Source organism: Pristiophorus japonicus, chromosome 14, assembly GCF_044704955.1.
Source record: "Pristiophorus japonicus isolate sPriJap1 chromosome 14, sPriJap1.hap1, whole genome shotgun sequence".
Classification (NCBI taxonomy): Eukaryota; Metazoa; Chordata; class Chondrichthyes; family Pristiophoridae; genus Pristiophorus; species Pristiophorus japonicus.
In genome coordinates this window covers 40,432,240-40,458,289 of record NC_091990.1, presented here as the reverse complement: position 1 = coordinate 40,458,289, position 26,050 = coordinate 40,432,240, and the positions used below count along the sequence as shown (strand labels likewise).

At 44.7% G+C, this 26,050-nt stretch overlaps 1 protein-coding gene across 1 annotated transcript in view; it reads left to right on the top strand.

The window, feature by feature from the left end:
- LOC139279381 (disks large-associated protein 2-like) overlaps positions 1 to 26,050 on the top strand; it is a 125,962-nt gene that overhangs the window by 51,742 nt on the left and 48,170 nt on the right. The window contains exons 2-5 of the mRNA XM_070898506.1: positions 1,402 to 1,622; positions 12,022 to 12,193; positions 15,771 to 16,008; positions 24,747 to 25,087. Coding sequence (XP_070754607.1) covers positions 1,402 to 1,622; positions 12,022 to 12,193; positions 15,771 to 16,008; positions 24,747 to 25,087 — 972 coding nt within the window. The remainder of the gene's footprint in view (positions 1 to 1,401; positions 1,623 to 12,021; positions 12,194 to 15,770; positions 16,009 to 24,746; positions 25,088 to 26,050) is intronic.

The following is a 26,050-nucleotide window of genomic DNA, read 5'->3' as shown; positions in this document are numbered from 1 at the left end:
TCTGTTGACGTGACTCCATCCTCGGCAGCACTTGGGCGGCAAGCGCCTCTGCTGCTGAGAATGAGAGCTCCCATCCGCTGCCGCCCAGATTGGCGGTGTGCGTCATCCATTTGCCGCCCGCCGACCTTCGAGGGACCTCGGCGATGAATATCCCGCTCAAAGTACCGTCCGGTACCTCGGCGGCCATCGGCGGCCATTTGGGCAGGCGGAGGGCTTGATGAAAATCCCCAAGGTTTCTGATGGACTGTGTGATGATCGACGTGACATGTGTGTCATCATCTGTGACAAATCAGCACCAGAGTCCGAAGCAGGTGTCGAGTGTGATGGAGAAAGCTTATTAGTACAGACCAGGGGAAAAGATAAGGTGCTTGAAAATTGCATTGTGTTTGTAAATGGGTTTTATGCAGTTGTGAAGCTTCTGGATGTATCAAAATCACTTGTATGATTTTAGAGTCAGGCATAAATCGGGTTGAACCTATGTGTATATTTGTCTGTGTTTTGAAACTACTGCTCTTAAGAAATGTACAATAAACTGGAATCAGAAACAAAAGAATAGATTTGATGCTAATTAATCAGATATTTATTTCTAGAGATGATTATTCTGGGCTTGTATTGATTCCTAATGTATGGGCTTCACTTATTGGGATAATAATGAGATAACGGGTAAAGTGTGTTTCCAGCAGCTTTAAACCGGATTCATAAAATAGATAGGTTTCAATAATAATGAGGGTTTCAAAAGTAAAGTTGGTCAATTTTTAAAAAATCAATTCTTGAGATGTGAGTGTCGCTGGCAGGGCCATTTATTGGTCATCCCTTGTTGCTCTTGAACCGCTGTAGTCTGTGTGGTGAAGGTACTGCTGCAATGCTGTTAGATAGGGGGTTCCAGGATTTTGACCCAGGGACAATGAAGGAACCACAATATATGTCCAGATAATCTACAGACAGAGCGATGCCCCATTGTTCTGTTGAGAGTGCATGAACAGACTGTAAGGTTTATAAAGCCTTGCCCATCACAAATGACCATATTACCGTGTTGTAACAGCATTTCCTCCCATCGATCTATTGAAGAAAAAAAAAATGTACATCTTACCCATAGGCAGGCTAGCTTTTCCAGAGAAAAAAACCTTGCTATGGGCTACATCTGTGTCCTTGTTATGAAACCAAATAAGACATTCGGCCCACATGCCTTTTCAAAATGTAGTGTTGCCTAAAGACTCCCAAGTCACTCAACTTGCACATGAGCATCCAACATGATTTATTACAAAATAAAATACTATTAGTCAAGAAATTGTGGGCAGATCTGCCCAGACTGCTCCATACAAATACTATTTCAGTCAGCAATGACGTTTGCAGCAGTAGATTTAACTCCTTCATCTGTTCCATTTTCTGTTGGCTGTCTAGGTGCCCCAGGATGAGTGGGGTGGTGGGTATCCAGGAGTGAACAAGGACGGTGAAATCCCGTGTCGGCGAATGCGCAGTGGCAGCTACATCAAAGCAATGGGGGATGACGAGAGTGGAGACTCAGACGCAAGTCCAAAGATGTCACCAAAGGGAGCTTCTCAGCACGAGAACTATCTGAAATCCATCGTTGCGGGAAGCAGCAGTGAGCAGAGTCGCTCAAAGTAAGGTTAACGCACCCTGCTGAGCATGGGCTATGTTGTCTTGTAATTTTGTTTCCTTTTGGTTTCATATAATGTTAATTCCAGAAGCCTGCCGTACACACCACACAAAAGCTGACACGTATCACGAATATTTCATGCGAGCAGCACATTCGAGGGGCACGTCTAGGTTTACAACAGAGATGTATGGTTTGTACGGAAGATGCTATTTATATACCTACTGCCCTTATCTGGGATGTCAGAGTTATTGGAACTCAATGGGGACAACAGTCGCTGTGCTACTTATTGACCTCAATGCTGCCCCTGGGTTAGGGAGAGGAAGTGTCACCAAGGTTTTCACTCCTGATTGCTATCCAGTAACCCTTGCAGGTAGTGTGCATTAATGGATGTCCGATAGGAACAGGGTTGTGCCGCGTGTGATGCTTCATGTAGTTGAATAGCCATACAGTGGCAACTGTGAGTGAATTTTCTGGGGTAGAGTTTCCACTTTGGGCGCAATTTCAAAATTTGCTTGAAATTACACTGGTTTTCTAAAAATTAATTTGCATAATCACAAATGTAAAATCTTCCATAAACCAGCACAATCGGGAAGCGTAATAGAACGTAATCATTTCTTTTTATAAAGCATTCCTTGATGTATTTAAGAGTGGTAACCTGGTGCAGTTTTATTAATACAGCTGAAAATGGGTTTATCACCAAAAATAAGCATTTTTAATCAGGGTGTTCAGTCCCCCACCTGTGAGTAACCTGATTTACCGAAAATGACTTAAAAAACTCTACGGAGCCATTTAATTTGTACAGGAGTCAGTTTCTTCTTAAATGAAAAACATTTTTAGGTGAAAAACTTTTAAAACGTGCCGACTAGTGCCTGGGCGCCTCTGAAAATGGACACAATTTGAAGAGCCTTCTCGAACCAACGCAGTTGGTGGAATCTCTCAATTTGTGACCTGGGGACGTGGCCAGTTTGTGGGTTGGGCCTGATTGATGAGAATTGAATTTTTAACCAGCGTAAAAGTTCGTGGAAAACACGAGCGCCAGTGGCTTAGGGCATAACTCACGTTTAAACTTCCTCGATCTTTTGCTCTGGTTTGGATTGCGTTGGTATTACTAACCTATCAAGTGGAAACTCGGCATCTATTGTGTACTGTAGTCCCACAAAAACTTGAGAATTGAGAAATATTGTATCCCCTTTTACTGCTTCCCTACCTCTACACTATACTCTTTTATCTGGGGAGGTGGCGGGCAAGGTATCCACAGTTGCTATGAAAGCTACTTAATATCAAGCAACTGAGCAGGGTCGGACAGGGCTTATTGATATCCTGGTTCCCCAGATATACTGCTTTGGCAGCCTGAGGTATCCAATGTTCAACTATTTTCCAATTCATTCAGTTCATATACCAAGGGGTTTTTATGTTACGGCCTTGGGTCCTGTTATCATGAGCTAGTTATTGGACAGTAGAAGTAAACACCTGATTGTAGGGAACACATGATCCATTATGGGTAAAACATTGTATGATGCTGAACCCAAGAGAATATCTAGCATAACAGTGCACTTATTCAGAATTTGCACTAAGACTGGATATCAAAGTAATTATTGCAGCTTAAAGGTGAGCTGTCATGTGTCATTCTTATTGTAGAAAAATACAAATTTCTGCGCATGAACAGAGAAGCAATGTGGGAAAACCAAAATAGTGGTAACCAAGTAAAGATGCCTTAATTTTCACAGTGGTGATTGATTGCATTGTTATAAAAATTACAGCAGGTCCTTGCTATTTTCATTTCTGGTGATTCCCTCAAATTTACGGGCTGACAATCTATGGCACCTAACAGAATTTCCTGATCATAGCCTTTAAACCTTAAAACCAGCGGAGTGCTTCCGTTTTTGAGACCTGGGCTTGTATTCAGGTCTGGTACAATGGATTTAAATCTGCAAAATCCAGGCCATTATATTAATCAGGGGATGGATGGGAGGTAATTTTCCACTTTAACAACTACAATTGTTATGAAGCCATAACATTCAAGCACTGCTGGAAAATTAGTTTTAAAAAAATCTCCCATTGGAAATATCTGGAATCTTGTCGTTTGTGGACCAGAACCAGAGACATTGTGGTATGCTGGGCAATTTTTGATGAAGTAGTATTCAACCCACATTTTATTGCTGAGCTGATACCTCTTTCCCCACTCCCCGGAGGACTTGCTCGATTTGGGTATTAATATTTGATTACTACACTGTCCACTGGAACGCTCCCTTACATTTTAAATTCATAGCACTTAGATTTTGTTCCATAAATGATTTCTTACATTTTTGACCACTGACCTATCGGAAACATACATATGTTCTTGCATTAACCATCAGCATTTATTTCCATCTCACTGGGGAATATTTCCTTTTACCTGTACAATTGCTTTTTTTAACCATTAATGTGTAGTTCTGTGCTGCCACCTAGAGGGAATAGTTGAAAGTGGATAGACTGCATGATTCAAGGGATTCCAGGGATATTAGAAGTGTGGGTTGAATTGCTGTAAAGTAATTATTAGTTGCAATACTATTCCATTTAGCATGATATGTCCAATCCATTTCCTAATTACAATTGTGCGTTTGCACACAGTTGAAATGAAAGAGGAAGCATTTCTGTAGCTGACTCCAGGAAAACAATGTTTTTGGACAGATCCCAGCCCTGTCATTTTAAGAGACTTTTAAATATTGTAAGTGTACTTAAAGGTGACAGTAATAATATAGCCGTCATCTTCTAAGTTTATTTTAGGAACTGAATGAATGAAATAGGCCCATTCAACTGACATTTTACCTGACACTTTCTCCACAGGCTGAAGCTGCTACAACATGCTTGAGAAGGTCTGATTTTCTTTTGAATTCCCCCTTGCCAAAGAAAAGAAAGATTTGCATTTATATAATTTCATGACTTCAGGATTTTCCAAAGTGCTTTATAGGCAATGAAATCATTTTGAAGTGTGGTCACTGTTGTAAAGTAGGAAACGCGGCAGCCATATTGCGCACAGCAAGGTTCCACGAACAGCAACGTGACAGACCAGTGTTTTTTCGTGATGTTGGTTGAGGGATAAATATTGGCCAGGACACCAGGGAGAGCTCTCCTACTCTTCTTCGAAATAGTGCCATGGGATATTTTACGTCCACCTGAGAGGGCAGACGGGACATTGGTTTAACATGTCACCGAAAGACATCACCTCCGAAGGTGCAGCACTCCCTCGGTAAATCACTGAAGTGTAAGCCAAATTATTTGGTCAAGCTTCTGGAGTGGGACTTTAACCCACAACCTTTCTGACTCAGAGGCAAGATCTTGCAAATTTTGTTCATTTATTTTTTCTGTGTTACAAATCATTCCCCATCTGAGAGGATTTAGGAAGCAAATTGTTGTTAGACTTCGAGCAACATCGTTCGAGCAACTGGCGAGGGGTGTGGGGACGGGGTTGGGGGGTGCGAGTGAAGAGTGCATGGAATAAAGTGGTGTTCTGCTGACATCTCCCTACATTAATAATTATAATTTTGAAGTTAAAAGTGTTGCAAAGGCACAGGGTCTAAACCTTGCCGGTTACAAATCGATTTGATGTGTTCCACAGGCTGTATGTGTGCTTTTAATGTGCCACACCAAAACTCTAACTCTTTACAATACTGTTAGCAATTAAAGATTGATACAGCACCACAAGACATTTCTTTATTTACAATGTTTTGTGAGTAAACAAAAAACAAATTATCTAATGTTGACATTATTAATATTTGAAGCAGAGACCGTGCCAATATTTAAGAGTAGTTTAGATGGGTGAGTTAAGGAAAGGGGATAAAGGGATAGGGGAACAGCACAGGCATATGGAGTTGGGACTAATGATCCCACTAAGATGCATGGCCACGCAGCTGCCTGGAGCTCACTCGCCAGCTTTTAAATGAGAAGAACCGCACATGCGCGGTATTTTGGATGGGCCACGTAGCCCCTTAATGGGCCCTCACACCGAATAAAAAATTAAAGGGAGCATTGGTTGGAATCATTGCTCATGTGGAGGATAAATACAAATGTGTACTAGTTGGGCTGAATGGACTGGTTCTGCATTGTGATTTCTATGCAAATATTAATCATCTTTAATAGTGTACCTATTGAATAAGCTCAAATCCTTCATCGATGTATTAGGCCGACCAGTGTCTCTTTGGCTGTAGTCAGAGTCCTATATTTCTGAGCTTGTGCAGTCTGAATTCTTGGTGGGCATGACTCCTCAGCACTAAACTAGTAATCTCACTGAATTAGGCCATAACAATGATATGCATCGGAAATGGAATTGGCATGTTGGTGTGACTGGATGTTTTACTTTGATTCTGCACAGCATTAACACCAGGTGGCCCAAAGCAGAAAATCATTCCATTTTCCACAACTGACATGCCTCAAAACTTGACAAGCACAAAATGCGCTAACATTTTTTGGGATGTATACATTAATAGTCACGGATAGAAACTAAGCTGCGGTCCGTTTGGGGGCGGTAATGTCCAGGAGGCGGGACACTGCACCAGGCACGGACGTCCCGCCCCACTCGAAAAATTCGGGTTACCGCCCACCGAAAGAAGTGGAGCACAAAATAACGCACTCCTCTTCCTTTCTGGAGCGGTAGTACGGTGGACGGGCCGGGAGCGGGACGCAACGCTACGCACTGGGCCGCGTAGCTCTGGCGAGTAGGGGGGGGGGGGGGGCTCTTCCCTTCATTAAAGGGGAGGGCCCAAGTTGCAAACTCTACAGGTAGGAACCGGGCCTCCATGGACCAGCGGGGAGTGCCGGGCTGAACGATCGCAGCATGGACCCCGCAATCACGGCGCCAATGGGGCACCGAAGAAAAGCTGCAAAAATGTTTTTAACGTGGCTGCCACCTCCCCTTTAACCAGCGCCCCGTGAGCGGCCCGTAGCCCAGTTCACGTCCCCTGAAGCTGTCGCCGGCATCGCCCCGCGCAGCTTCAGGGGGCGATACACAATTTTTGTTCCGGGGCAAAAACGGGTCACTGCACAAGGTGATGCCAGTGCACTGGAGTGACACGATAGGTATCGCCACCGCTAAACTCCCGCAGAATTTAGCCACAATCATTAGCGGTGCTGCGCCCAGCAAAAAGTCATTTGCACCGAATTTCTAGGCCCAAGTATCTCTTACTACTTTAATAATGGATGTATTAACATAAGCTTTTGATATATTAATATAAACAATTATTATTTATTATATCATTTACATTTATATCGCACTTTATGCTCAAATGTCACACAATGAATTACATTTTGAAGTGAAGTTGATTTTACTGAGGAAACATGACACCCATTCTGCATTAGTAACCTCCCACAAACAGCAATGAGATGAAAGACCTGTCAATCTATGATGTTGGTTGAGGGATGAATGTGAGGAGAACGACGTGCTCTTCTTCGAATAGAGCTGTGGAATCTTTAACATCCACCTGCACCACCAAAGCAGACCAAAACAGACCCTATTAGTGGGTGAACAATCCAAAGCTTGGTGAATTCTGCTTCAAAATGATAGGAAGAGCCGACATCGAAGGATCAAAAAGCGACAGACATCTCATTTGAAGGACAGAATCTCTGACAATGCAGGACTCAGTAAAACAACAACAACTTGCATTTATATAGTGCCATTAACTTAGTTAAACATCACAGAAGCATTATCAAGGGAGAGGGATGGAGCCGGTGGCTAGGATACGGAATTTGTGGCAGGGTCCAAAGACAATGGATTCGGTCTTCCCAATATTTTGTTGGAGGAAATTTCTGCTCATCCAGTACTGGATGTCAGACAATCAGAGACAGTGGAGGGGTCGAAACAGGTAGTGGTGAGATCGAACTGGGTGTCACCAGCATACATGTAGAACCTGACATTGCATTTTTGGATGATCTTGCCAAGGGGCAGCATGTAGATGGGAAATAGGAAGGGGCCACGAATAGATCCTTCGGGGGCCCCAGAGGTAACAATGCGGGGGCGGGAAGAGAAGCCAATGCAGATGATTCTCTGACTATAACTGGATAGATAAGGCGAGGGCAGTCCCACCAGTTGGATGACGGAAGAGAGGCATTGGAAGAGGATGGTGTGGTTAACTGTGTCATGGGCTACAGTCAGGTTGAGAAGGATGAGGAGGGATAGTTTATCATGGTCACAGTCACATAGGATGTCATTTGTGACTTTGATAAAGGCCAGTTCAGTAATGTGGCAGGTGTGGAAATGTGATTGAGGGGATTCCAAAAATACAGGAAATGTGGGCATGGATTTGGGATGCAATAACACATTCAAGAACTTTGGAGAGATAAGGGAGGTTGGAAATGAGCCAGTGGTTTGCAAGGACAGAGGGGTCAAGGGTGTTTTTTTTGAGGAGTGGGGTGATGATGGCAAATTTGAAGGGGAGGGGAACTGTTAATAACATCAGCTAACATGGGGGCCTGGAAGGGGAGTTGGATGGTCAGCAGTTTTGTGGGAATAGAATTGGAAGAGCAGGAGGTGGGCCTCATGGATAAAGTTGAGCTCAGAGAGGGCATGAAGGGAGAAAGGACAGAAACTAAGGGATGGCTTTTCGGCTTTGATATTTTTGGGGCGTTAATGGCAGCGGGCCAGTAAAGTTTGCGCCCGGGAACAGTTTGCACTTCAGTAGTAACATTGGGCAGCTGGGCCCTGAGTCAGGGGGTGTAGCGCTAAGGGAGGCGATGTACACCTCTCTTGGGCGCTAGCATGGGAAGCTCCCGAGCTAAAGAGCTGGGCCGGGAGCACTCCGAGCGATGCCTGAAGGGTGGAAAAAAACCCGAAAAACACCCCTACAAAAACATTCCCAAAACATTGTCCACGCCACCACAACACAAATCGCAAAGAAAATTAAAAGAAAAAACAATCACATTTACCTTAACAGTCCATTACTTTCCTCTCCGCTGTCAGTATCGTTGGACCACCTGATATCCCAGGTATACACTTCAGGGCGTACGGGTTGGGCAAGAGTCAAAACTCATGCCAGTGTCACAACCAGGGACGTTGCTGCTCCGCGCTGCCACAAAACCAGACCCGAGGATCGCTGCGAGGCGCTGGAGACTAGACCGGTGCAGATTATCCAGGCTCTAGACACCCAGAAGACCTCACTGCCATCATAGCCACTGCTCCAGGGCGAAAAACAGAGCAGAGAGGAGCCGAAAATCCGCCCTTAGAGAAAGATGCGAGTTTAGTGGTGGGACCAACGCTTGCACAGATTGGGCACATGTCATTCCACTGCTAAATTGGTATGCTTTGCGCCCATTTTATGCCAAAATAACGGGCACAACACATACCAATTTCTACCCGAAAGACTCCAGCTCAATAGTCAAGAGTAACAGGCAGTTGTGGCAAATTTATTGCGCCCAAAATAAAATAACCCCAGTCAGCATTCTGAATCATTAACAAGTCCTCACTTGGTATTACTGAGCGATGGCCAATAAATCATTTTAGTGGCTTCTTTTTCACAAGGCGGGAAACTCTGAATAGCACCAAAAGCACCAGGAGACGCAACTCGCATTTCCCTCCAGTATTCTGCCCTGTTAACATCAGCCTTCCTGGGTACAGCAGCAGAAAACATTGTAGGTTTTGCATTTCTAGTAAAATCTTTGACTCAAATTAAGAGCATTTTAAAATATATTTGGCATTTTATGGTCTGCTTTCAAGTCACCTCGCACAGTTTGCAACATAAAACAATCATTACAGCAACCTATCTCACAGTAGGGGGAAGACGCAAAATACTCTCTCCGCTTTTGCAGGTTGTACATGTGGAGCATCATTGCGTGCCTCCAAAGTTGGTACGATGAACCTGCTGAACATTGTCCTCAACCCGGAGAAAGAGAACCAGTGATGTGAGCAAAAGCTAAATGGAACAGGGAAGCTTCCCGTTACATATTTAAGAGCTTTAGGCTCACGAAATATGCTTCCAGGTGCAATGATAAATGATTTTATTGAGAAACCAAAGCCCATCTTGGAAGACACCACGGGGTTAAAAAGAGTGAAAGAGCTGCAGTAAATCAGGCAATAGCGATGGGGTGATTCGAAGCTTGGATTTAAAAACTTGAAGATAGTAGAAGGGGGGAAAGACTTGAGGGAGGAGTTTTGAGGTCCAAGGACGCAATGAGGAGTCTTGATTTCAACAGAGTGAGGGTGAAGAGCTGAGGAACCAAAAGGGGAGAGGGGCAAGTAAATGTTTAAAGAGTGATTCGAAGCATGAGACAGAATACAAGAAGACCTGACAACTACCCCAGGACAATGGAACAAAAGGCCTTGGTATCCACCCAGAGAACACTGGAATTTCCTCGTTGGAATTTGCAGTATCTATACAGGGACGCAGTGATATCACCCCAGTCACTCCAAAAAGATCTGCCTCCTATTAAAATGCTAACTCAGTCGAGGTCTTCAAAAAGCGAAGATGCAGCTTCCTGATTCAATAGGGAGTGAACCTTGTCTTCTTCAATCCATCACAGGACAGTGGTGAAAATAGCGGGGATCATTTTAACTTTCGGTTATGGTGTAAAACAGGGTAATGGATTCGGCTGCCTATTATACGCTCCACCCTATTTTCCTTTACGAGCGGCCAAGCTGATGTTGCCCGTTTTACGCCATCACCTAAAGTTAAAATTAGCCCCAGTGTGAGTAAATCCTGAACAACAACCTGAATTATCTCTTTCTTTTCGTATGATCATTCGTGAGGTCTGGTTTGCTTGTCTGTTCACGGTTATGTCACTGTGTGCCAGCTTAGCTCAGTGGGAGTCCTCCCACCTCTGACACAAAAGGTCTTGTGTTCAAACTCTGCACATAATCGAGACTGATGCTTCAATATGGCACTGAGGGTGAGATGCATTTTTGGAGAGGCTGGGGCCAGAGTTGCACCCCCCCCGCACGCACCCCGTTTTGTGTGTTTTTACCGCTGTGGTGGCAGAGGTTGCCTCTTGAGCGAAATTCCGCTCTTTGCTTTTTTTTAAACTCGGATCCGGAAGTCGCTCTTAATGGGGACGGGAACGCGGCGGCAACACCTGAGGGGCGGAAGTTGGGGTAGGTGCAGATTCACCGCCGCGATGACGTCATCACAGCGCCGCGTCACCATGGCTCTCCCCTTCACTTAAAGGCAGGAGCCTTCGCGATTTTAAAACTTCGGCCCACTGGGCCACCAGGGAGGGTTTCGGCCGGGCCAGCGGGGGTGCCAGGCTGCTTGTTCGCGGCCCGGCCGAGCCTGGGGGCAAAATTGTCGGGCTGTCATGGCGGTCAACAGACAAAAAAAAACATGGCGGCAGCAGCAGCAGTGCGCCCACCCCTATAAGGGGAGCCGTGCCGCTATTGCAGAAGGCCACAGCCTCGTTGGATCTCTGGGAAACAGCTTGTTTTGGCACCGCCGGGCGGGCTGCAGATTTTCACAGTGGAATTTCACCGTCGCTGGGTAGATCGGCGGTGCACACGGTGATGACGCACTTAACATGGATCGGCAGCAGCAGAGCGGTAGGGGGGGAAACGGGTCACTGCTGGGATAACACGGGAGCGGAATTTTGATCATGGCGGCCATTACACGAAAAGTCAGCAGCCCTTGCACTCTGCAGCGTGGCTGCCACTTTCTGCTGTTAAGAGGCCTTAAGGAAAGGGGAAATTTCAGCCCCCTTGTCTTTTGGATGCAATGTTAAACCCAGGCACTATTCGAAGAAGTGCTAGAGAGTTCTCCCGGTACCCTGGCAAAAAATTATTTTGCAACCTGTAATAGAGAGCTTCACCTAGTCGACTACTGCTCCACCTAGTGGACTACTGTGGAAATGCAACTGCTGATGTAAATACACATGATGTATTGGAGCCATTGTAGAATGTGTGTGTTGGTGATGTCGTAAAGAATATATCACACGACCATGACCACCAAAAGAGATTAACTGGTTACTTATCTCATTGCTGTTTGTGGGACCATGCTGTGTGCATATTGACTGCTGTGTTTGCCTACAAAGCCGGACTACACTCCGAAAGCATTTCATTGGCTGCAAAGCGCTTTGAGACGTCCTGAGGATGTGAAAGGCGCTATATAAATGCAAGCTCTTTTGGTTCTGTACTAATGACCTAGATGGATTCAAGATTTCTTTAGTAATAGCTTGGCATCCATTAGTTTAGAAACAGATTAACCACAACCATAAAATAAAATATTGTAATCCTTTCCTAACTAGAAATACTTGGCTGAAATTGGTCTTTGCCGGTGACACGAATTGGGCGATAGCAAATCGGCAGCCTGTTTATGGAAAAGAAAACTGGGCGCAGTTTAAGAAGGGGCTGTCGATTGGCTATCACCCATTTCACGCTTCTGGTGGAGACCAATTTCACCCCAATATTTTGGTTATGCTTTTGGCAATAATACATTTCTGTACCCACACAGGTTCAGTTGCAAGCACTGCTCTGATCCATACATTTGCAGTCACTCCTATCTGCAAGGACATACCGCAATGAACTACAGCCTGGATAATCTGCACCGGTCTAGTCTCCGCACTCCCCCGAAACTTTTACCCAGGAGTCAGGGTTACAGTCGGATGCTCAGTGCCAACAACCAGGTAAGATCAGGTATGAGATTGTGAGTAAAGTGTGCCACAGGCTGACAAAGTCCCCTGAATACTGGAGCTTACAGATTTTTTTAATTGTAGCAGCCTGATATGGTCCTTTTAATGGTAACCAACCTAAAGCACCAAAAAGATTCTGTTCGAGACATACAAAATAACAAGCTGCCTCAGTAACCCAAATTTTTCGAGCAGGTTGGGACTTCCGTGTCTGGTGAATCTAGGCTGAAGCCCCATTATCCCTTGTTCCAAAAGTTTCTCTAATTATAGGTTCTTTGAAAGACCAGGGATATTCCATATGATATTTATATTTCAACCACCCACTTAAAATGTGCACTGAAATAATTTTGGAACCAAGGCTTAATTGTGGACTTAAGCTTCTAAATCTGGATCCCAATTAATAATTAGTAATACAGCTACAACAATCAGGACAACTCAGTTGTTGCCCCAATTTCCTGGATTCTCAATCAGCCAGTATTACAGTTAGCTATGAAACAGTCAGCTCTTTTACTGGAGCCTAAACAAAGCTGAAAATCACGAAGACTCAACAACAGTAATCTGATCTAGCTGGAGGAATGGATTTTCATCATTGAGGGAAATCATTTCTGAGGTGATCGTCCCTATAAAATGACATTGCCTTTATCCATGCCCTGCATCAATTACTTCTACTCTACAATACATACTGACAATATGCTTTATTGTAATCTATGCTTGATTATCATTTGATGAACTAGCAGGGGATGACATCACAATTGTTTGTGTTTAATGGAAAAGATTTGGACCAGGATTTGGCATTATCATTGTTGGTAAGAAATATGCCAGGCTGAGTAAAACCATCCCATGAAATTAATAGTATTGGAGCAGCAGGTATTCAGATCATGCTATAAGTTATCTGAATCCCTCAATGAGATGACAGCTTTATGGATGACCAGTATTTAGAGAAAACTATCTTAAGGTCAGCTGACCCCATTATACCTTTGTCCTAGTGTGATAAAGTTCTGAAACACTCCCTTTTACTGTCATTGGATACAAAAACTTGCATCGATTCCAAGCACAATGTCACCTTGAACTAAATCCAGTCAGATTCTCCTCATACAATCACCATGAGGGAAAACGTTCTTGAGACCAAATATAGAATTTTTAAAAACAGCTGTATACAGTAAGAATAAAACTATGGGCTCAATTTTCCCCAGTTATCTGCACCGTTCTTTTGGCGCGTGCCACTTTTGTTGGCCTAAATTAAAATATCCCAAGTTTTCCCAAAGTTTCTGCGCCAGCGTAACTCAATTACGATTTTTTTAGGTTAGTTTTTTTTTACCTCGTTGGGGCTTAACCTGCCGCCCGCGCCAATTCTGGCCACTTAAGCAAGTTTGGCCAGCTCCGATTTACTCCAATTTTTCTCAGGACGGCGTATGTAACCACTTTGGAAAAACCTTCTGGGCAGTTAACAAAATCGACGTAGGTAAGGGAATCAGCACGGCAGATGCAGTTCCACGTCCCGGACAGCAGCAGCAGAGAAAGGGGAGGGAGAGGAGAAAGGAGAAAGGAGAGAGGTGAGAGGTGAGAGGTGAGAGGTGAGAGGTGAGAGGGGAGAGGGGAGGAAGCCTTTCGACCAGGGTTAGGAGCGGTTCCCAACACTTGGCACCGGGAGGCCTTTCGGTCAGGGTTAGGAGCGGCACCCGGCATCGGGAGGGGGGACATAGACTTTTGGCATAAACACTTTAATAATTTAATGATGGAATGCTGCTGCAATGTGCTTGTGCAGGTTGCTGTGAGCTGGCCAGAATGTGTTGTATGTTTCACTTTCCAGCCTCAGCCCGCAGTGTGTCCCTCGTTACCCTGGCAACCCGCTCTTTTTGGCACGGATCTTAGGCTCTACCCCCAAAGCTAAAGGACAGGCTAGGCGGCGCCAAAATCAACAATTCAAACGTAGAAAGTTGGATGATTTTTTTTTGCCGTAGTTGGGCCCCAAAAAACAGGCGTAACTCTTCAAGTAGGCCAAAAAAGGGCTTTGGGGAAAATTGATCCCTATATTTTAAAATACTTGTTTTACTATTTGCACTGAATTTTGTGCTCATCGGGGTAACTTCATTAGATGATTGACAGAAACCCCGATAAACGGCCATTTTCTTCCAATGCCTTCTGTCAATCTCCCACCAGAGATCCCCCGCAGAAATTCCAGGCGTGAACTTTATAAATTTAAGCACTTAATGTCAACACGAATAAAAGAAAAAACAGAACGTGCTGACATAAAAAAATGAAAATGCTGGAAATTGACAGTAGGCCTGTCAGCATTTGAGGGGCTTGATTTTCTGTCCTGCTCATTTCAGGGCGGTAATAGCGGTGGAGCAATAAGGTTTGCGCCTCATTCAGCAAAATGCATCAGCTGGGCCCTGAGTGTGGGACGGAGCACTAAGGGAGGCATTGCGCACCTCTCTTAGGGCACTAGGCCGGCTGAGCATGTGGAAATTCTGAGCTAAACTGCCGGCCTCGGAGTGCCCTGAGAGGCCTGGAGGGGGAAATAACCGGAATAAAACCCACCAAAGACATTCCCAATAAATAACTCACGCCCTCACAACATAAATCACAAAATAAAATAAAAAGCAATCACACTTACCTGAGGTCGACATTATTTATCTCACTGCAGCCTCCACAGGTTGGACCGCCCGCTGTCACAGGCAGTCCCAGCAGGGCGCTCTACAGGGCGCTACGGGTCGGGCGGCAGCCAGAAATCGAGCCAGTGTCGCAACCAGGGGCATTGCACACCGGCTCGCCTCTTCCGGGCGATAATGCTCCGCGTCCCGTCGAAACCGGCGGCGAATCTCCCCGCGGGGCGGGGGAAACTGGCTGCCCGCCTGGAAGCGCTTACCACCGCCACTGCCGCCCCTCCGGGACGCTAACAGGGGCGGCAAATAAACAAAAATCCAGCCTCTGGTCTCTACTCAAAACATTCACTTATCTTTTCACCTTATTGATGTTGATGCACCTGCAATATACTTTGAGGACTTTTTTACAAGCTCTTTCGGGTATAGCTCAGACTGAATCTACCTCGACCTAAGTCTCAGAGGACCATCTCTATGGCACCAGTGTGACACTTTCTCACCTTCCCACGCAATTCCTGCTGTGGGCTCCCAGATAAGATTTCTAATTAAATGTTAATTTGTACCAGATTGCTCGAGACTGGATGGAGATTGTTGGATTTCACAGAACTGGTACAACTGACAGACAGGGAAGAATTTCATTCCATTGATCTGGACTAGATTGGAACCCATATTCTAAAGATGAAATGCCAGAGCGTGATCCACTCTACCACTCACTCCTGTCACAATGCGCTTATATATTGTGGAAAAAATAATCTGTGGCTGGGAGTTTTAACCTGAGAAGAGTGGGAATGCAGGGCGGGGGGAATAAAAATATTAAGCACATTTTATAAAAATAATTGGAGTTAGGAAGAGCAATTCACAGCTTTGATACACACTGTATTTGGTGTCAACATTATTAAATATTTAATGAGATAACCTAACATGAAACAGATTTGCCTCCATTAATAGGAAATGTGTTTGAATTACTGCAGATTGGCGAGTCTGATCTGAATAGACAGTTCGAAGTGGTGTGTGAGTCGGTCTTTGGTGAAATGGAATCCCAAGCTGTGGAGGCTCTCGACCTGCCTGGCTGCTTTCGAATGCGAAGCCACAGCTATCTACGTGCCATTCAAGCTGGATGCTCACAGGATGATGACTGCTTGTCTGTATTTTCTATGTCAGCACCCATGATGCCTGCCACGAGTGTCGGTGCTATTAAATCCAGCGCTTGTAAGTACTGACAGTGAGGATGATGATACCAACTGCCCATCTTTAATTTAAGTGTTTTATGCCTTGCCAGTTCTACAGATCAACCCTCTAGACTCAGTTTGAGCTATCAGTGTTTTAAAGGGATGTGGTTACAATGGAAACAGGCTTTGCAAGACAAATTTCCATGTTTAGAGGCAGCCTAACTGACTCAATTAGCAACAGGACATTATTCCATAACCAAATCACATCTGGTCGAACAAATTTTTGAATAGGACTTTAAAGATAAATGTAAGGGATGATGTGGATTTCCCAGGACACAAATCCTTTGTTTTTTGATTTGCCATTGCTGGATTCTTCAAAATCTGTATTTATCATGATTCTCCACGGAACCCTGTATTCATCTAGTTTTGAGGATTTGATCCATTGGGAGTGACACAGGCCAAGGAATTTTCAATGTGGCCATTCTGTATTATTGAAATGGAAGAGGAGTGCCGGTGGTTTGTGTACAGTCTGATTGCTCACTGTTTGTTACTTAGTCTCTGCTGACTATTTATTTTAGCAGGTGCAGGCTGTTCCACAAACTCACCCTTCTCAGAAGAATCTCAATGCAATAATACCACCCACTTTTTAATAAGCACGGCAAATGAGTTCCAAAATATATATCAGCCCAGTAATTGCAGTCGGAGGCATACCTCCAGCCTCTGACCCACGAAACATTTTCGGAATTACTCCCTGGCGCCCGGGCTGGGAAGAGTTGTGGGCGTCGAGACGGAGGGCAGTGTGATGGCCCATGGATCCCACGGGACGCAGGCAGTTCGGAAGCGTCTCTGGGATCACCTGGGCCCGGTCCTCCAATGACAAAGGAAGATTCCTATGCAATCATTTACAAAGGGAATCCTCTAAAGATATGCAATGGAATCCCCAAATCTAATAATAGTACAATGTACAGAATTGCAATTTTATTAATTAGTTCCTTCATTGAACCAACCTCAATAAAAAAATATTTTTTTGATAATATTAAACATCATTAAGGCTATAATTGGACCAATATTTGTATAAACTCATTTAATAAAGTGTATGTACAAAAATTAGGATATGAAAACGTTTAAGGCTTAGATAGCCCCATATGCTGATACAAGCTTGCATCAACCATAAGACTTACATGGCAATTGCTGGCCAGTCACTGGGCCAATAGCCCAACTCTGTGCCAACTCAGTTTTCAGGTGTTTCGGATGATCTGTCGAGGCATACCTTGACAGATTGCAAGTTCCAAATTTCGTGCATGCGGAAATCCGGAATTTGCGGGGTATTTCAACGACGGCATACTCTGAGAATATGCTGTCACAGACACCACAATTTCAGGGCCAATATAACAATGAAAATCAAGGACTTATTCAGACCAGTTGAGGTTTTATTCTGAATTTAGCTAGTCCGACGAGCATAATGACAAGGGGTATGATAGATTACACTGACTAAATCACATCAATCACTGTATTACGGAACCCAATTATGTATTATAATGTTATCAAAAGCCACAATCGAAATGAAGGGGCAGACCGAGGTTATCAGGTTATGAGGAGGACAGGCTGGATTAGAGCAAAGGCTACCCACTCTGCCTCCTCCAGTATCAGGTCTCCGGGCAAGGTTGATCCCCACAGATTGACTTCCTTCCTTATCTTAAGGTCTGGTCGAAAGTAGAGCTGCAACCTGCTGTTCTGATTTTTGCACTGATGTGCTTTGTCAGGGGGTTCCAGTATAATGTTTTTGACGAATGGAAGGCTTGGGTTAAAATGATTATGTTTGATACAAGACCGATCCCTATCATGCAACAGTTTATGGCGGGCATCTCTCTGCAACAACATATGTCCTTGTTTATTTTTTTGTCCCTTTTTATTCCATCTGGTTAGGTGGCTCTTAACTGGATGACCATTTTGATGATCTAACAGATTAAAATATTCACTGAATATTCACATACATTATATCATCCCTAGCCTGTGCAGATTCCTTGTTAGATGAGAATTGAGTGCAATATAAGTAGAGTACTAAACACGCTGTACCAGTGCCAACACATTCTCATTCAGATTACATTTCAATCAATAGGAATGCCAATTGCCAAGCAAATGAACTAAAGATCAAAACTAATTTCATTGTTTTATCATTACAATCGTGTTAACACTTTCTTAGAATAGTACCTTGCAACATTTAATGAGATGTGTTTAATGCATGTGAGGAATATGTGGCAAAGCAACAAGAGAGGATAGTGCAATGGGTTACACACTGGTCCCTCGCTGCTGGTTCCCTGGTTCAAGTTTCAGACTGATGGCTGCATGTCAGGCTGCAGATGAGTTTGGGCAGACTCAATTCAGTTCTTTGTGAGCACAAGCCCAATGTAAAACAGCTAGCATTCAATTGGCAATTGGAGAGGCTACAGCATGGTTGAAGGGCAAACTGGCAACATTTCACACTGGTACAGGTGAAGGGTGCTCTTCTACGGTTAGAGTTGATACAGGGTATAGAGGTTTTGCACCACTTAACCTGGGAGTGCTTTATCCTGACACTGCATGCCTGACACAAGAAGTAGTGCACAGCGCAGCCTGTGGAGGAGCAATGAATGACCGACCTCAACATTAGCATTTGCATGTTAGGCTGCGCAGGCGCTGAATCCGGAAGTTGCGGTCAGTTTCAAAGGCAAAGTGACGGTGAACACTTTGCTGTATTCAGGACCGCTAATTCCGGGCCAATCAACTGTCCTTTTCGCACTCTGCGATTGACGGGTAGGCAACACGCAGACAGCAGCAGTTATATCTCCATGTAGCATTCACGTATGGACGGCACTGAATTGTTGTTTCAGTCTCCGAACAGCAATTTCCTGCAGAAGTTCCTCTCAAAACTGCACTTAGTTTAAAATAGAATCCATCAATTGTGCTGTTTGACAAGATCTCAGCTGTCAAGATGGCTGGTGCATCTGGAGATAGATTTTTCAATTAGAATGGAATCACAGGGTAAGTTTACCGCTGCTGTGGAAAATATTAATAGTTGCTTTGGGAAAAGCTCTTTAGTTGTTTGTGTTTTGGATTACGATTGTAGATCAAAGAGAGATCAGTAGGAACTGAAGTGTGTTATGGACGTTTCTAGATAGATCTTCATGCTACCAAAAGCCTAACACTGAGGGGTAAATACATTGCAAAAGCTACTGTTACAAATTGAAAGCATTCATTTCCGAGTAAGCTGGATGTTTAATTCCACCCTTTCTGTAACAACCACATTATTTTCTGAAACATCCAGATTCAGGATATATATGGTGAAAATGTTTGAGAATCTGACAGCTGTGCCGTGTTTTTATTTTTTTGGATTCAGTTTCAATACAGTCTGATGTTCTTGGTATGTCTATCACAGCTCTTGCCTGAGAGGAGTTTAATGAGTTTCTGTGAGCACAGAGGTAGTAAGGAGATTTATTGTGTAACATCAGAAATCAATAGATCTGAAGGATGATCACAGAGTTCTGACTCACTCTTTCTTTTGTTGCTCTCTGGTATCATCCATGAAGAATTGTCCTCAGCAGTTCAGCCGATAGTAATGGCAACATGCTCAGAATAATAATGAGCGATCCATTCTCAAGCCGTTCGCCAAAAGAACCAATTCAGATTGATTTGGAGCATTTCTCAATTTAGCTAGTTCAGACAAATTTGTATTTCAGAAAATCCATTCTTGTGGAATAGAAGATTCAGTAAATAGAGATATCATATGGAATTCAGAACTGGATTCAGACCATTTGACTGTCACACGGATTTTATCAGAACATGCATATGACTCAAAATGAATGTGAATGCTCAACTCTAACCAAGATCATCCTATCTATCTCTGCCTATTAATATTGCATTTCAGGTGCATTCTTATATTGTACTACTAAATGTAGTCACTTTTATTTTTCTTTCCAATCTTCCTTGGGGCCGAAATTGCCTGCCACCTCACGTGGGGCGCACAATTAGAATTAAATGATTATTCTCCGCCCTCATCCATGGGACGGAGAAAAGTGGGATTTTGCCCTCTTTTCTTCTGTGGTTTCGTTGGGGCGGTGTTTTGGGTGGCTGCGGGGAAGAAGTGGGTCAGGAGCGGGGTGGAAGGCGGGCGGTGTCATCATTATCGCGCTGAGCGTGTAGCAAGGTCCCTCCCCTTCCATTAAAGGGGGGGGCCGCTGCAAGCTCTACAGCCACTTTAGTGGCGCCCACTAGGCCACCCAGGGAGGGCTTTGGCCAGGCCAGCGGTCCAACACCCGCGAGGGGGTGCCAGGCTGCCTATTGGTAGCCCTGCCGAACCCACGACCGCCATTGCCAACTAAAATAAAATGGCGACCGCTGCGAAGTGCCCTCCCCTTTACGGGCGGATGCATTGCCCGGCCACTGGCAGCTTCCCACCAGGAAAAGCTGTTGGGGGCACCAAACAGCGGCCGCTCCGCTTCCGCGGGGCAATTTACCTGGCGGGGCAAAAAGGGGTCGCTGCCGGGCAGTAAGGGGTCGGCATGTGCCCGACAAGGCGGGCAAGCCAAGTGGGACGGAAACCTGTTTCTGCCGCTTCCAGCCCGGGGGAAATTTCTGATGGGTCGGTACATCCACCTGCCCCTGGTCGGAAAGGCCCTACCTCTTAGAGGCGGTAGTAGACCTTATCTCTTATCTCTTATCCCCTGCCCCAATCCTGAAATTAATGACTCCTATTGGACTACAGCTTCATGGGCAACAAACAGGTCCTTGCCTAATTGGCTGGCTCTTATATCGAAGCCTAGACAGTGAGTATCAGGAGATTATTTGATAACACGGAACATCACAACTAAATCCCAACCTGTTTTAATGTTTTCTTCATTCATTCTCAAGATGTGGGCATTGCTGGTAAGGCTGGCATTTATTGCCCATCCCTAGATGCCATGAGAAGCTGCTGGTTCTTAATGTTCTCTCTAATTATTTTTATTCATGCACGGTCCCTTTAAATTGGCCGCGCGTGCGTGGGATCTTCCAGTGGCAGCAGCTTCTGAGCGTCCTGAGCAGGATCTCTCCATTAATGCGTGGTCATGTGCCCGCTACTTTAGGAGAACATAGGTGGTCAGCCTTCGTCTTGAACCACTTGAAGGATTTATGATAAGTGGATATTTTATACTGTCATTTTTCTTTGGATTTTTTTGTTTGCAAGTATTTTGATTGCTACAATCAGAAATCAGAATCTGGCCATTTCTATTCGTGTTTTTTGGAAGAGGAAGAAGGGGATGAGAGGAGAGATGCAAGGCAGGTTTGCTTGCACCAGAGGCAGACTTTCCCTGACATGCACAACCATGTTTACAGAGAGCCACTTGCCTGGGAACATCCGAGGACATCTGCCTTTAACCAGGGGACATTGATGGATTTTTGCAATAAAGGTCATCAAATTCCTGAACTGTTATAGCTCCAGTTCATTCCAACATACCATAGGGGACACTGGCATCAGTCGATCTATAATGCATAGATAAATCAAGCAGCTTGCTGATGTATTGTTTGCCAGGAGAAACTCACTGGTGCATTATTTGCCTACAGAATACTGCAATTTTTCCATGTCACGGGATTCCCCAAAGTTGAGGCAATATTGATGGTGCCCATGTGGCTCTCCAGCTCCCTATATATAATAGTATGCCCTTTATAAACTGCGAGAGTTTCTACTCCGTCAATGCGCCGGCAGGTGGTCAGTGACTAACGCCAAAGATCAAGCAGATGAAAACATACTTCCCAAGCAGTAGTGAAGAGTCCTTCAATTTAAGACAATCCGCTGTGCTTTTTGAAGGAGAAGCCAAACTGGAAGCACAGCTTCTAGGCGACAAAGGCTACCTTCTTTAGCTATGGCATCAGGAGACCATTGTGATTGCAACACCGTCAGCTGAGCAAAGATACAATGAGGCATATGAAATTATTGAGCATAATATGTTGAGCATGATATAGGCATCTTGAAGTAACATTTTAGATCGTGGACAGAGCATGGGGGTATATTGCAGAACAAGCTTGCAATTTTCGATACAGAGCTTTGCCATCCAGAGAGGGCCTAACCATGGAGCAGGTATCAAAGAGGAGGCCTACCCATAGTCAAGGGCAAATTGGGACCCCGATGACCAAGAGACCTGGGGGTAGAAATTGCCCCCCGCCCGAAACGGGGCGCACGTACCCCATTTCGATGTGTTTTACCGCAGCTGCGGTTCAGGTAGTCTCTTTTGGGAAATTGCGCTTTTTGGTTTTTTTTGTTTTGTTCCAGAAGTCAGTCATAATGGGGGCGGTGACTACACCTGTGGGGCAAAACCGCAGCGGTGACAGCAACTGTTGTTCGGGGCGGTGCGTATTCACCACCGCAGTGACATCATCGTGGCGCCGCGTCACTTAAAGGGGAGAGCCTCCGCGCTTTTTAAACTTCAGTCCACTGAGCCACCAAGGAAAGTTTTGGCCAGGACAGTGGCCTAGCACCCAAGAGGGGGTGCCAGACTGCCTGTTGGTGACCCAACCGAACCCAGGGGGCATAATTGTTAGGCCAAACGGGCAGTCAGCCGACAAAAAAAAAACATGGCGGCAGCGGCAGTGAGCCCGCTGCAAAAGACCACAGCCTCACTGGACCACCGGTGAAAAGGTTGTTTTGGGCCGAAGATTTTCCGAGGGGAATGTCACTGTCGGAGGGTTAGATCAGCGGTGCGCACGGTGATGACATGCTTAACACCAATCGGCAGCAGCGGAACGGTAAGGGGGGAATCGGGGCACCACCGGGATAACTCGGGAGGGCAATTGGTCTAGTAGTGATCATTCCCCCAAAGGTCGACGGCCACTCCATTCCGCAGCGTGGCCACCGATTTGCGGTGGTAATAGTCCTTAAGGAGAGGGGCAATTTCGGCCCCTGATGTTTCAGCAGAGAAGAGTCATAGATCAGCTTTCTTTTCTTTTTGAACATAAGAACATAAGAATTAGCAGCCCCTCAAGCCTGCTCTGCCATTCAATGAGATCATGGCTGATATTCTACCTCAACTCCACTTTCCTGCACTATCCCCATATCCCTTGATTCCCTTAATATCCAAAAATCTATTGATCTCTGTCTTGAATATACTCAAAGACTAAGCCTCCATAGTTCTCTTGGGTAGAGAATTCCAAAGATTCACCACCCTCTGAGTGAAGAGGGTTCTCCTCATCTCAGTCCTCAATGGCCGCCCCCTTATTCTGAAATTGTGACCCCTGGTTCTAGACTCCTCAGCCAGAGGAAACATCCTCCCTGTCAAGCACTGTAAGAGTTTTGTATGTTTCAATGAGATCACCTCTTATTCTTCTAAACTCTAGAGAATTTAGGCCTAGTCTACTCAATCTCTCCTCATCGGACAATCAGCCCCCATCCCAGGAATCGGGAATCCGTCTTTTCTTTCCTTTCCTTTCCTTTCTTTCTGAATTAAAGATAATCGCAGAGAATCTGCTCCAAATTCTGTGCTCCATTGCCGTTAGAGACAACAGGGACAGAGAGTGGAAATGTTACTGCCGCAGAGAGTTGTTGATGCCAGTTCATTGGATATACTCAAGAGGGAGTTAGATATGGCCCTTACAGCTAAGGGGATCAAGGGATATGGAGAGAAAGCATGAAAGGAGTACTGAAGGAATGATCAGCCATTGAATGGCGGTGCAGGCTCGAAGGGCCAAATGGCCTACTCCTGCACCTATTTTCTATGTTTTCTATGTTTCTATGTTACCCTGGTCCATTAGATACTCTGCACTATCCATGGCAACTCTTTCAACCCAATGTCCCTTCCTATATCCCTACACCTTGCCATCACTAGAGCTGTTTTCAAAAACATAAAAACCCTTCTCTTCAATCATGCCTTCAACTCTCCTTTCAATCTTTTGTCTTATTCTCTTTCCTCTCCTGGTTGGCACCCATTGTTTTCTTTGGCCCGCTAAAGTGTTGAGAGACATTGAGCTAGCGCTATAAAAGTTCGTCTGCTACTGTTGAATTGTAGCAGTCTGAAAGCATTTTATTTTGCCCTGCATAGTTTCTCAAATTGACATGCACGCGCAAAATAAAGCACTCCCCAGCATGTGTCTGGACTGCTGCTCATTAGGCATTGAAATGAGCTGACTGCATGTGATAATACAATACTATCTCATTTACATATTTTAATAGTGCTCTTGGCATTTGGAGTGCAGCACGTTGGGAGCACGATTGAAACCAGGAGGAATGTCAAGCACCAGCAGCCGTGAAAGAGCTGCCAGTTACCCTTTTGCATTGCCATGTATTTCTCAGTATTTCTATGGGCCACTAAGACCACCTTTCATGGATTGGACATTGAATAAGGGAAATGGCAGACAGAAAGGAAGCTATATCGGAAGGAGAGGGTCACATTTTGGTGTAGGCCTCCACTAAAGCATCTGAGCCAAATGGATGTTGTCTGGAGCGCGGCTCAGGTGCCCAGTCTCAAATTGGGGGGTGGGCCTCTCATTTATATCAGAACCATGAGCAGAATGAGCCCATGGGCAGTTTGTTGGCTCTGAGCACCTTGGATGCTTCAATAGTGCATTATGGTACAGCAGGTGAACATGGCACCGAATGGACCAGGTTTCAGTATCACATAATATGGGAGCCAATGTCCATCACACATCAGTGCTAAGGAGATGAATCATTGCAATATCAGCCACTGTGCTTATAATGAACAATGTCATTCTAAATGCAAAAATATTGTGGAATTAAGCATTTTAACAAGCTTCCATCTTGAATCCCATTTCTAGCATTTAATTACAAGAAAGCTCCTCCAATTCCTCCTCGGATGGCTACAAAACCAATTATCTCAGTGACAGCCCAGAGCAGCACAGAGTCAACCCAGGATGCATACCTGCAGAATGAGGTACACCGGTCCACATCCTGGTCAAAAGATATTAAATCCCAGTGCAATTCAACAGACAGTCTTGACAGTACCAAAGCACTGCATCTGGCCTTGGAGTCCTTTGCCCCAAGCCGTTCTTCAATGAAGAGCTCTGATGGAACTGGAATTAGTAAAGGCATTCTGAGTCGCAATGAACCAAAGCTGCAGCCACGCCAAAGAAAGTGGCGTTCATCTGTAGGGATACAGGTAATCATTTTCTTATCTATTTCTTTAAAAGGTATGAATGGGAAAAGACAAGTTGGCCCATCTATCTCACTGTATTATTTAGGTGTATGTGCATGACCCACTTGGTCTCCTCCCATCTTCCTGCTGCTTTGGAATGGTCCATATTCTATTCACTGAATTGAGAATCTACCCATTGCCTTTTCCTTTTGAATGCTCCAGTTATCTATTCCTTTACTGCTCCAATTGGCAGTCCAATTCATAATTACCATCACTTGTAAAACGGTTACTCCTTAAGATACATTTTGTTTAGTGTTTCAATAGCTTTAATTATGTTCCCAATTCTTCAACACAAACAACTTCTTCCCAACCACTCTGAATATATTAAAAGCCTCATTCAGTCCCCCATCTGTTTTGCAGTGAGAACAGAGTGTGTTTCCCCGGTCTCTGTTCACTTAAGTTAAGACCTGTCACCATTCATGTTCTCTTACTTTGAACTTGCTTATATTTCATTGAACTTTTCTGGCTTGCCGCAGTGTATAGGACGCAGAACAGATAATAAGAGTTATAATTACATTTAGCGGAAACATTGACTTTATTTAATCATTTAGATTTTAATGTTATTTTTCTGAACACTTTTTCAATGTAATTTTTTTTTAAATTATTGCTCATCTTCAGTCTGTCTGGCCTAGGCAAGTCTACAACTACAAGAGTGGGCTATGGCCTGCTCCAGACAGCTGCAAACATACACCCATAGCCAACCAGTGGAAAGTGCTTGGGACCACCAGGCATGCATCACCACTCTGAAGTTCCTTCCCTATTACAGGGAGATAGCCTCATCTCTGCTTGGAAGGGTAGCTGTGTCTTGCAGGTCCTGACTCAAGTGGCACGAGCATGGACTTGGCAGCCCCTCTCTCTCTCTCTTGAGTCAATGACATGTGCAAGGTAAGGGCAGAACATTAAGAAAGGAGAGGAAAAGCATGAAAC